Source organism: Molossus molossus, unplaced genomic scaffold, assembly GCF_014108415.1.
Source record: "Molossus molossus isolate mMolMol1 unplaced genomic scaffold, mMolMol1.p scaffold_m16_p_1, whole genome shotgun sequence".
In the NCBI taxonomy this organism is placed as follows: domain Eukaryota; kingdom Metazoa; phylum Chordata; class Mammalia; order Chiroptera; family Molossidae; genus Molossus; species Molossus molossus.
In genome coordinates, this window is record NW_023425344.1 from 100342444 (window position 1) to 100354562 (window position 12119).

At 36.0% G+C, this 12119-nt stretch overlaps 1 protein-coding gene across 10 annotated transcripts in view; it reads right to left on the minus strand.

Moving 5' to 3' along the window:
• The window catches only part of USP6NL (USP6 N-terminal like), a 160667-nt gene that overhangs the window by 36816 nt on the left and 111732 nt on the right, over nt 1-12119 (minus strand). For all 10 annotated transcript variants that reach the window (XM_036259910.1, XM_036259968.1, XM_036259915.1 and 7 more), the window contains one exon: nt 5261-5368. In XM_036259910.1, coding sequence (XP_036115803.1) covers nt 5261-5368 — 108 coding nt within the window. Of the gene's footprint in view, nt 1-5260; nt 5369-12119 lie in introns of those variants that run through there.

A 12119-nucleotide genomic window follows, 5' to 3' on the forward strand; every position in this document is an offset into this window, starting at 1 on the left:
AGAAAGCACATTTTTATGGAAAACAGCTGTTGAAAAGTCTATGACAAATAGTAAAATAATTCTCATTTAAAAAGTTATTTTGGTTTAGGAAAATCATTCCCATGGTTCAAACATGAAAACAACATAAGAGTCACACAATGAAGTTTCTCTCCCATTCATGCCCCATCTCTCCTTCTCCCATCCCTCCCTTTTCCCATCACCTCTTTTCCCTCCTCGCCTATCCATAGAAGTAGATTTTAATTTTGCATAGAGAATTTTGTGGAGTTTGCATTGTTAGGACTATATAAAAGCTCTTCACAGCTGAGTCACCCAGTCCACTGATTTCTTTTTTCTTTCCAACATAATATTCTTGTTTTCCTTGGAGGTGATCATTGCCCTATTTCTTGGTTTGCTTGTTTGCTACATAGTTGTCGCTAATTCAACCCCAAACTCACTTTAAGTTGCATAAATCTCCTCTGGCGATGTTCAAATAGAAGGGATAGTCTCCCAATTTCAACTTTTTGCAGGTGTTGCTCTGAGAGCTTTCTGACCTGCTCTGGTTTGGGCTGTCACACAGCTGGTGTCTTGGGGTCTCCCTTCACCATCTGCTAGACCTCCCTTTGCTTGGGTCCCCTGTTTCCTGCATTTCACATCTTCTTTCCTGGTTTGTTCCCTTGTTCTGGAGGAGCACATCCTCCAGTAAGTAGCTCCTGCGAAAGGGTGAATGGAAGGTACATTTTTTGAAACTTTGAATGTCTGATAGCTACCTTCTTTCTTAACAGTTTGGTTATTTTGAATTCTAGTTGGAAAATAGTTTTGCTCAAAAGGCACTGCCTTCATTGTCTTCTAGCTTCCAGTGTTTCTATTCTAATTCACGCTTCTTTATATGAAATCTGTTTTTCCTCTCTAGAAGGTTATAGGAATTTACTTCTCCACGTCTGAAACTTTATATTTCTGTTCTTGGTTTGGATCTATTTTTACCCACAGGGTTGAGCACTTAATGGATCTTTTCAATCTTAAAAACCCATACATCTCTCAGTTCTGAAAAATTTTCTTCAATAATTCCTTTGTTGATTTCCCCAGCCTCCCCTCCCACGTTCCCATTTTCTCTTTCTGAACTCTTATTATTACAGCGTGGGATCTCCTGGGCTGTCATTTAATTCTCTTATAGTTTCTCTATTATTTTCCATCTCTTTGACTTTATAAGCCACTTTCTGGGAAATTTCTTCAATTGCTATTTTCAAACCCTCCTCTAGGATCTTTCATTTCTATTATCATTTTTATATTCATAAACTCTTTGTTGTTCTCAAGTGTTCCTTTTTATAGCATTCTATACTTGTTTTATGGATGCAAGATCTATTTTTATCCCTCTGAAGATAATGATAGTTTTCAACGTTTTCTTCTTGCACTGTAGTCTGTTTCTTACAAGTTGCTTTTTTCCATTTGTCTTCATTTGTCTTTCATATTAGCTCCTTTCCTCAGATGAACAGTGATACTGCGTTGTCTATATTTGAAGTGGGAGACCAAATGCAGTCGAAAGCTCTATGTGTAGAGGCAGGATTCACAACAGTGTCTGCTGGGCAGTTTGATGGGGGCTCCCCTGAAGTCAGCATCTTTGGGTTCATTTTCTTAGGTGGGTCAGATTGCCCAGAGAAGGGTCTTCTGATCTCCTGCCAAAAAGACAAGCACCCAGCTGCCGATGTTCTGGGAGCTGGGCGGAGGGAAAGACCGCAGTGCCCCAGTTCAGGACATCTCACCCCTCGGTGCTTCCCTGACAGCAGCCCCGCCTCCGCAGCGCCTGAGCTCCAGCCCCGGGCCTCTGTTCTACCCTCTCCAAGTAGTAAACCTCCAGTCTCCTGTCAGGGTTGGGGAAGGAGACTTGGGGGCCCTAACTGCTTCTGCAATAGGCTTTTAACCACTTCTGTTTTTAGCTTCAATTCCGCATCCAGGGGTGCCTGAAATTGGCAATTATCAAGACTTTTGGAGATTTTGAGATATAAATCAGGTGCTTCTCCAATTTCTCACTGCTATGCTACGATCAGTTTTCTTGGGTTCACTAAGATATTTGTCTGAATTCTGGTTTCCAAAACTGGCAGCTGTTATCTCTTCTCCTTCTCTTCCTCGTGGGTTTGCCTTTTACAACCCTCTCATTTAGCGGCATTACACAGTGTAGGGGCACTAAATGAGTATGTTTAATCACCCATATTTAACCAGATAGGAGATTAAAATTTATATAATTTATACTTACTCATGCTTCAGTAAAATTAAGCATCTATGTACATATGGTATATTGACCCACTGACCATGTGCTAGTAATATATATTTCTGCTAAAATCAATTACAAAATTATACATAAAATCATAACTGTTAATTCCTGACAAGCTAAAAGTGAAAAGAGGAGGGATGTCTTGGATCTGTGTATGTTAAGTGTTGTGTATGTGTAGCTGTGTGTTTTGAGGTGGAGTTCAGAGAAGAGTAGCTCTGTAGCTTTCTAAAACATACAAAGCAGCCATGGTACACTTCAGAGTTTCAAGGACAGAGGAAGACACTTCGAGTATTGTACTGGAATCATATGCCCACGAAAATATCATTGTATGTTATTTCTGATAGAAGTTGATCCAGAAGGCATTACAAAAATTTAGCTTTAAAAATAATAATCTTTGTATATTTGTTCTTTAAACATCGGGGGTTGTGGGGAGGATGCAGGTAATGGGTAAGTAAAGAGGTTCAATTGTTGCTGTATAGGTCTCTTGGTAAAAGATAAGATGTTGAAACACAGAAAGAAAATGTTTGGCAAGACATGATAAAATAAAATTTAAAATAAATTTAGTCAAAAGGGAGAAAAACACTCAAATATATCTATAATATCAGCTTCTCTAGAAGACAATAAAATCCAAAAAAAAACTTCATGAAAGAAACAAAGCCCAGTTGAGTCAGGAAAAAGGAAAAAGGTCAGAAAGATTATTTATGTCTTAGAACGTTTACAAGTTAGTGTGCAGAATATAAGAAATCAAGCATATTTTTTACTTAATGAAAGGAGATTAGCAGCTTCTACAGTTATCTCTGAGATTGGGTAGGTTGAGATCCATGACTACCACAATAATTGAAGAATAAACATCTTATTTAAAGAAGAAAGATCTAATGAACCTACAAAACGCAGGGCAGAAGTTGTGTGGAGAGCATTTAGGTGAAAGCATTTAGCACTGTGGGTTTGGCTCACAAGATTATTAAGCCCCACTAAGGCTGTACAAGAGGTTGTTGACCCTATGGGCTGAACCTCCATTATCTGTAGGATGTATCACTGGGCCTGAGAGAGACAAATAAGGATGAGACACAATTAAAAGAATAGGAGACTAGATGAGAACACCAGGTCAGGAGCCAGGACAAGTTGATGATCTGAGAAAAACTTTAGTAGATTAAGAAAAGGTAGTTTTATTTCTACTAAATTTCTAACTTGAGGAGAACAATTTATACCACTTTTGCAAAGAAAGGAAGAAAAACAGATTGGAAAAGAAGACTGGGTTCAATAATGATGCTGAGGGAAACTCAGAGTAAAAGTAATGTTTATGATAACGATGAAAATTATAACCTTGAAAGTCTTGGTGAGCACTCTTGTTATTGTTATTGCATGACTGGTTTTTACTAAATGGTTCTCACATATTAACCAGGCACTGGAAGAAATCTTATTCTATGTAAAAAAGGTCTAAGATATATAACTGAAAACCACAGTTCTAATATTAATATGTATATTGGATACTAGCTTGAATAGTTTCTCTCTAAAATTCATGTTTACCCAGAACCTATGAATATGACTTGATTTGGAAACAGGGTCTTTACAGATGTAATCAAATTAAGATGAGGTCATATTGAATTAGGGTAGACTCTAAATCCAATGGCAGATGTCCTTACAAGGAGACACACACAGGGAAGAGGGCCATGTGAAGACAAAGGCAGACATTAGAGTGATGCAGATACAAGCCAAGGAACACAAGGATTGCTGGCAACCACCAAAATCTAGGAAGAGTCAGGGAAGAATTCTTCCCTAGGTCCTTGAGAGAGAGTAGGGTCCTATGGACGCCTTAATTTCAGACTGTATCCTCCACAATTGTGAGAGAATAAATTTCCATTGTTTTAAGCCACTCAATTTGTGGTACTTTGTTATGTCAGCCCTGGGAAATGAGTACAGCATGCTAAATAAAAGTAATTTACTTCTTTTATTAAACACATATTTACTGAGCATGTACCACATGCACACTTAGCAGGTGCAGGGGTTAGATTTGACATATGTTCTCTGAGACATCATTTTCAACTCTGGCTGCACAACTATGACACTGGAAGCAAATATTTAATCAACAGTCTAACATAATTTGAAATTCTAAAATCATGAGACTATATAGTCTGTGTAGAGTCCAATCAGCTAATTTTAAAAATATTATGCAAAATGAGTAATTCTTTAAATTAATCAGTATTTATTACCTTCATCTTGATGACATTTTACATATATTAAAAAGAAAATATCAAAAGAGCATTCCAAATCCCCTTTTATCACTGAAATTGGCTTTAAATTATAATTTTTACTTTTTCCATTTACTCTAATTTATTCTATTTATACACATTTTTTGAGGAACATATTTCACATTGATTTTTAGATATATGTTTCTTACTCCTTTCAAAGATTGATATAAAATTTAGGTTTCAAAGGGATATAGCTGAGATGACAAAGAGGTAAATTTAATGCATTAGGGTAATTTAAGGAACGCGTGACTGATCACTGAGTCACCGTTTAACTTTTTATTAATAACTAACAAAAACCTAGAGATACCCTAATAATCTTCACGAAAAATTCTTCTTTTTCATATTTAGAAGAAAACAGTCCACCTTATACAGGCAGTTGCTGGATAAACTGAATTCTATTATTCTCCCGTAACTCTGAAAGTGACACTGTAAATCTCTTCATATTACTACATTGCAAACAAGAAGCTACAATCAGGTCTTAGTCAACTTTCCTTATGAGTAAGGCCCAACATTGACTGATCATTTTAAGTATTTGAAAAGCACTTGATACTTACTGATTAATACAGAAAATAACATTTTCACTGAAGTATTTGTTTGAAATTTAGGAAGTAGACTACAAGAAAACAGATAATAGGCCTATAAAACCCAATGTGTTTTTTAATATAATTTCAAATGATGATATAAATATCTTACATCACCTTGAAAGCTAAAAGAAATGGATTTTACTTTTGAATTTCAAAATGACAGGCTGGCTTCAGATACTCACATTATAAAGAGCCTTTGTATCCTCTTTCATCTTAGGGATCTCAAGAAGCAGAGCCCAGACCTCACCTCGGAGCTGGAGGGGGATCCCTTTGTAAATTCTCCTATGAAACTTATTAAAAGAAACATAATTCGAAGTTATAAACTAACAGAAGCTTAGACTGGTCCCTTATATCAAATTAATATTTGTCAGTCTTTTATTTCCAAAGTATCCGTGATAATTAATGACACATTTTAACATAGCACGTTTGGATCTTATCATCTCTGCTTTTCAGATCTTAACAGGGAGACATAAATGCAGAAAGCAAGCAAATAAACAAGAAAATGTTAAACATGCCTAGTACACTACTATTTTCATACCACTCATTACAAAGGTGTTCCCTAAATGACACAAAAGCATAACCAGTGCTTTTTTAAAGTTGTGAACATCTGATTTATACATTCCCTGCTGATATATAATTAGCTAGTTACACACTTTCTTCCTTTTAATCCATACACCTAAAGGCTCCAAATAGCAAAAAGGTTGCCTTGTGCCAGGCGTCTTCATGGAGTGTAGAGAATGGGGCTGACCCCTCATCTCTTTCCCACCACCTTCACGCCTTCTCTCTGGGGTTCTCTGGAACACAGCAAGCCCCTACGCTTCATACTCTGTTCATTCCACCCACTATCTTCAGCCCCCTCCACTTCCCTCTTCTCTTCTCAATTCTTAATAATTTCTTCAGAAAAACCTTTTTCCATTTTTTTTAAAAAAAATAATTAATTTTTGCTACAGATGTTTTTTCCCCCGTTGACACCCTCCTCCTGATCCCGCTTCGCACCCCACACAGCACTGTTGTCTACATCCATTGGTTATGCTTACACGCATAAGTTCTTCAGTTTATCTCTTCCCTCCCCCTCCTCATCACCCTCCTCTGAGGTTTGTCAGTCTAAACCCTACTTCTATGTTTCTGGGTCTATTTTCTTCATTACAGTCCACAAATAAGTGAGATCCTGTGGTATTTGTCTTTCTCGGATTGGCTTATTTCACTTAGCATAATACTCTTCAGGTCCCTCAATGTCATCTCAAAGGATAAGAGATCTGTCTTTCTTACAGCTGCATAGTACTCCTTTGTGTATATGTACCACAGCTTTTTTATCCATTCGTCTACTGATGGACACTTGGGCTGTTTCCAGATCTTAGCAATTGTAAACAGAGCTGCTATAAAAATAGGGGTACATGTGTTCTTTCTGATTGGTGTTTTGGGCTTCTAAGGATATATTCCTAGAAGTGAGATCACTGGGTCAAATGGAAGTTCAATTTTTAATTTTTTTTTTTTTTTTTTTTTTTTTTAATCCTCACCCGAGGACATTTTTCCATTTTTTGTTTAGGTTGAGTGGGGGGTAGAGAGAGGAACAGAGAGAGAGAGAGAAACATCGACGTGAAAGGAACACATCGAGTGGCTGCCACCCGCACGACCAACCAGGGCCGGGGACAAACTGCAACCGAGGTACGCGCCCTTAGCGGGAACCGAACCCGGGTCTCTCCGGACCGCAGGCCGACGCTCCAACCGCTGAGCCAAACCGGCCAGGGCTCAATTTTTAATTTTTTGAGGAAACATCCTATTGTTTTCCATAGTGGCTGCCCCAGTCTGCATTCCCACCAGCAGTGTACTAGAGTCCCCTTTTCTCCCCACCCTCGCCAACACTTGTTTGATGATTTGTAGATGGCGGCCATTCTGATAGGTGAAAGGTGATACCTCGTTGTTGTTTTAATTTGCATCTCTCTGATGATTAGTGATATTGAGCATTTTTTCATATGTCTCTTGACCATTTGTATGTCCTTTTTGGAGAGATGTCTATCTAGGTCCTCTGCCCATTTTTAATTGGATTATTTGTCTTCCTTCTGTTGAGCTGTATGAGTGCTCTGTTTATTTTGGAAATTAACCTCTTATCTGATGTATCGTTGGCAATTATGTTCTCCCATATAGTAGGGGTCCTTTCTATTTTGATGTTTGATTCTTTTTCTGTGCAGAAGCTTTTTAGTTTGATGTAGTCCCATTTATTAATTTTTTCCTTTGTTTCTCTTGCCTTAGGGGTTGTATCAGTGAAAATTCTGCTGCATGTGATGTCTCAAATTTTGTTACCTACATTTTCTTCTAGGATTTTTATGGGTTCACATGTCATATTTAAGTCTTTTATCTCTTTTTCCTTTTCCTAATGACATTGATTCTATCTGATCAGACAAAAATAGTATATATCCATCAAGAAGGACTACCACCACAATTGAATAAAATTAGCCATAAAACATAGTACCATCAACTCTTTGGTTTCGTGAAAGTACACTGAGAATGCTCTAAGAATCATTCAATATACTTCTCCACCATATGATTTTATGTTTTTCCTCAAGACTACTCAAAATAACATACAAACCTATTATAGTCACAACAATGTTTGCACAATAAAACTTGGAAATTTAAAAGCAAATGTGGAAATGATTAAACAAATTATGGCAGAGACCTTAAGGAAAGGTAGAAATAGGTGCATAATTACTTTTATGATCAAAATAAGATATTTAAATAGTATGGCTAAGAAAATAAGATAGATGCAAGTTCTAAACTGAAATGCTGATGAATTATGAGTAGGTAGGTAGAGCTTCAGCATCTTAGGTACACTACTTAGACTTTTAAAAACTAAAGCTTTAGCAATGCAGACATGATGTAGCTTAAGAAACCTTGATTAAATGGTTTTAAATGAGTGACACTGTAGAGCAACTTTTATTGTGAAACTATAAATATGGTGAAATTGATTCAATTAGATAATTACATAATTTCCATTTTTTTTCTTTTGGTATAAACATAATAGGCCTAAAATTAAAAATTTCAACAGAGAGTGACTAAAATCATAGAAGTTTTGATGCATGAAGCAGCTCTAACTGAAGTCTATACAGAAAGGCTCTGTGCAAACTAGACTCTGCTACTTGTAACATTCCCCATGTACTCAATATTTACCACCACTAATTGCGAACTGAATGTGGTAAAAAAAAAAAAAAAAAGTGATTTATTTCCCTAAAGAAAGTTTGTTATCTATACTCACCTCAAAATCATAATAAACTTTTAAAATATATATCATCCACTATACATTACTTCAAATTATCTCCTAAATTTCTAGAGTAAGGTGCTACACTGTAAGCATCTGATATAAATATCAGGAAGTGTAGAAATTATTAAATAGCAAATATGAAAAGCGGAACTTTATGTTTTATTTATCCTCACCCGAGGACATTTTTTTCCATTTTTTGCACAGATAGAGTGGGAGGGAGAGAGAGGAAGAGAGAGAGAGAGAGAGAAACATCGATGTGAAAGGGACACATCGAGTGGCTGCCACCCGCATGACCAACCAGGGCCGGGGACAAACTGCAACCGAGGCACATGCCCTTAGTGGGAACCGAACCCGGCTGTCTCCGGACCGCAGGTCGACGCTCTAACCGCTGAGCCAAACCGGCCAGGGCTGAAAAGCGGAATTTTAATAGTCAAGTAGAATATGATGGCAGGTAGACAGATTAACTTTGATAGACGTGACTCTCCATTAAACAGATGTTTTTCAATGAGTAAAATAAGAGCTCTGACATGTTTTTCTTAAACTAGATTACTTGAAAAGACTTGACATTTTATTACTGTCATTCAATTCTTCATTCAACAATTGTACATATATTACTGTCCATTATTTATCCTAAAGTTTGATTGAGATTTAGAAAAAAGACCTCATCAGATTGCCATGATAAATTGGGAAAAAATAAGAGAGAAATTTCAAGTAGAAATTTAAAAATTATCAGTCCTAGCACTACTCCAGGGCTAAAATAAACAATGAGGAACATATAGAAAAGGTTGAAAAAGAAACATTGGTACATTATCGCTATTATTATCAACAATAACAAGTAAAGTCAACTTTTAATGAGCATTTAGTATGTGCAGAAAGCTTTTTAAAGCTATTTACACATATTTATCTCATTTAACCTTATCGACACCTCTATGAGATGTTGTTATTCCAATTTTATAGATATTGAAATCACAAAAACATTTAACAGTTTGTCAAATGGCACACCTAGATGTTACCAGTTAGTAAAAAATACTGATTTTACATTTTATAAAGAACAAAGACTATCTTTCAAGATCATGGTGCATATAGTATCCATTGTTCTGTTCAACTGGACTTATTTAATAAAATACATGGAATAGGAAAATATTAAGGAAATCCAAGAGGAAAAACCACTAAAATAATGATAATAAAATTATACCTAAAACTTAAAAGGAATATAATGAATGAATCTGGAAGTTAAGCTGTGAGAGGTAATGAAATGAAACATGTACAAAAAGTCACATCATATAGACGAAAAAAACATAGATGCAAAGAACAGATTGACAGCTATTAGAGGGGAGGGGGCTGGTGAGCTGAGTGAATAAAATGAAGGGATGAAGTGGGGGGAAAAAACTCATAGATAATCATATGATTACCAGAGGGAAAGGAGGGTGGGGGAGGTAGAAGAGGGTAAAGGGGGAATAAATAGTGACGAAAGGAGACTTGACTTTGGGTGGTAAACACACAATATAATACACAGACTATGTATTATAGAATGGTGCACCTGAAACCTATATAATTATAGAATTGTACATCTGAAACCTATATACTTTTATTAACCAATATTGCTTCAATAAATTCAACACTAAATAACAAACAAAAAAGAAAATGAGACACTAAAATAAGAATTTTAAATCATGCTTATTGTTTTTCAAATATTTGTACTGTTATATGATAGACTGACTTACGTTTACAAATCTTTCCTCACAAATTTTCAACTATCAAAGAAATTCTGTAAAACAGTAGGAATTACATCAAAGCAAAACAGTCACAATAAAATTTATTTTCTAGAACAATAGTCCAGTTTACACCTGTTAAGAATCTTTCAGCTGACAAGGTGGTGTCTCATATTTTCTATAACAACTTAGGAAACCCAGGAACAGAGAAGTGGTTCGTCCAGGTTAGAGACCTCATCTTCTCGCTCCTACTTCAGGGTATTTCTGCCCAATTGCACTACCTCCTAGAGATTACAGCTTTATTAAAATAGCAGAATTTATCAGTAGAAAGTGATAGCTGATTGACCCAACTCATAAATGAAAATCATCCATCCATCCGTTTATTTGAAAAAGAAACTGTAATGACTGCCTGCTTTGTGGCCAACACTTAACTAGGTACTATGGCTATTAACATGAAGAAGTTCTATGGAGCTCATGGTGCAGTAGGGAAGATAAGTATGTAAGCAGGTAATTATAGCATAAACAGATAATCCTTTATAATACAATAAAGCCACATACCCTAATTGCTAGCAGAGCTGAACATCCCACTTTGATGGGAGAAGGCATGATGGAGACAGACTCCCCCAGAGGTGAGCAAGGGTGATAAAAGGAGAATGGTAGGCACTACATTGTCTAGATCTGCAGAAGTAACATCACGGGGCAGTTAGTCTGCATGTAGTAGGACTTGGGGAAACCAGAAAAAGTTTAGGGATCAAGGTGGTGGGGTGAGGGCAGTGAATCTCCCATGGTGGTCACTTTTTATTGATCCAACACAGTGTCCCTCATCCTGAGACTGTATTAGAGGTACCATACAGAGGGAGGAGCGATAAATTCTGCACGAGTTAGGAAAGTTTCCATTCAGACCAGATGACAATAAACTCAATACTGAAGGACACATAGGGATTTGCCAGGAAGTGAAAATGAAGGTGAGGATAATGATGAATCAAACAGTAATGACAATGTTAATAACAATAGTTACGCTAACATTTTCTGATTATTTATTAGGAATCAACATATCCATTTCTAGATTAGCAATTTTTGACCTTTTTCATCTGGTGACACCCATAAACTAATTACTAAAATTCTGTGGCACACCAAAAAATATTTTTGCTAATCTGACAAAAAAAAAAAGTATAATTTTTATTTGTTTACACACAAAAAAAATAATAATTACCTAACCTTTTTGCTACAAAGTGACTTTTTAAAAAATCAGGTGCCTATAGAAGTATATAAGGATTTCTGGTACCAAGAATTAAACAATCGGACGCAACCTTATACATGACCTGACCAATAAAATGCAACACTATTATATGACCTATATATTTATGATTTATGACAGGGAATTCACACCAAACAGTTATTGTGTTGGCTGTTCTCATTTTTTTACTTGACAATCTAAGGCAGCAATTTTCAACCTTTTTTATCTCATGGCACACATAAACTAATTACTAAAATTCTTCAGCACACCAAAAAATATATCATATTTACTTGCCAATCTGACACAAAACAATAGGTATAATTTTGATTTAGTCACACTGGATGGCTGCTGCTGTGTTGGCTGCTGTCATTTTTTTATTTGACAATCGAAGGGAAAAGAGGTCACTGCCCCTGACTAAATAGTCAGGGATTGAATGTCTTAAAAATTCTTGTGGCACACCAGTTGAAAATTGCTGTTCTAGATCAATTTATTTCTTGTAATATTATTACATTCCTAAAGAGGTTTGTACTATTATTATCATCTCAATTTTATGGATGAGAAAGTTAAGATGTGGAAAGGTTAAATAACCAGCTCAAAGTCATTCCAATAAACTGTGGAAGAACTGAAATTCATTAGTCTGACTTCAGAGACCATGCTCTCAACAACCATGATATAAAACTGCGACATGTTGGATTTTAACAAAATAATTTAGTATTCCAATTTGAGAAGTACTATCTTTAAATTTCTGTTATAATTTCATGAATATATAAAATCTTTAAGAAAAAATAAATAAGGTTGTCTGAAATCTACCTTTGTTTTTAGTATCTTCGTTTACT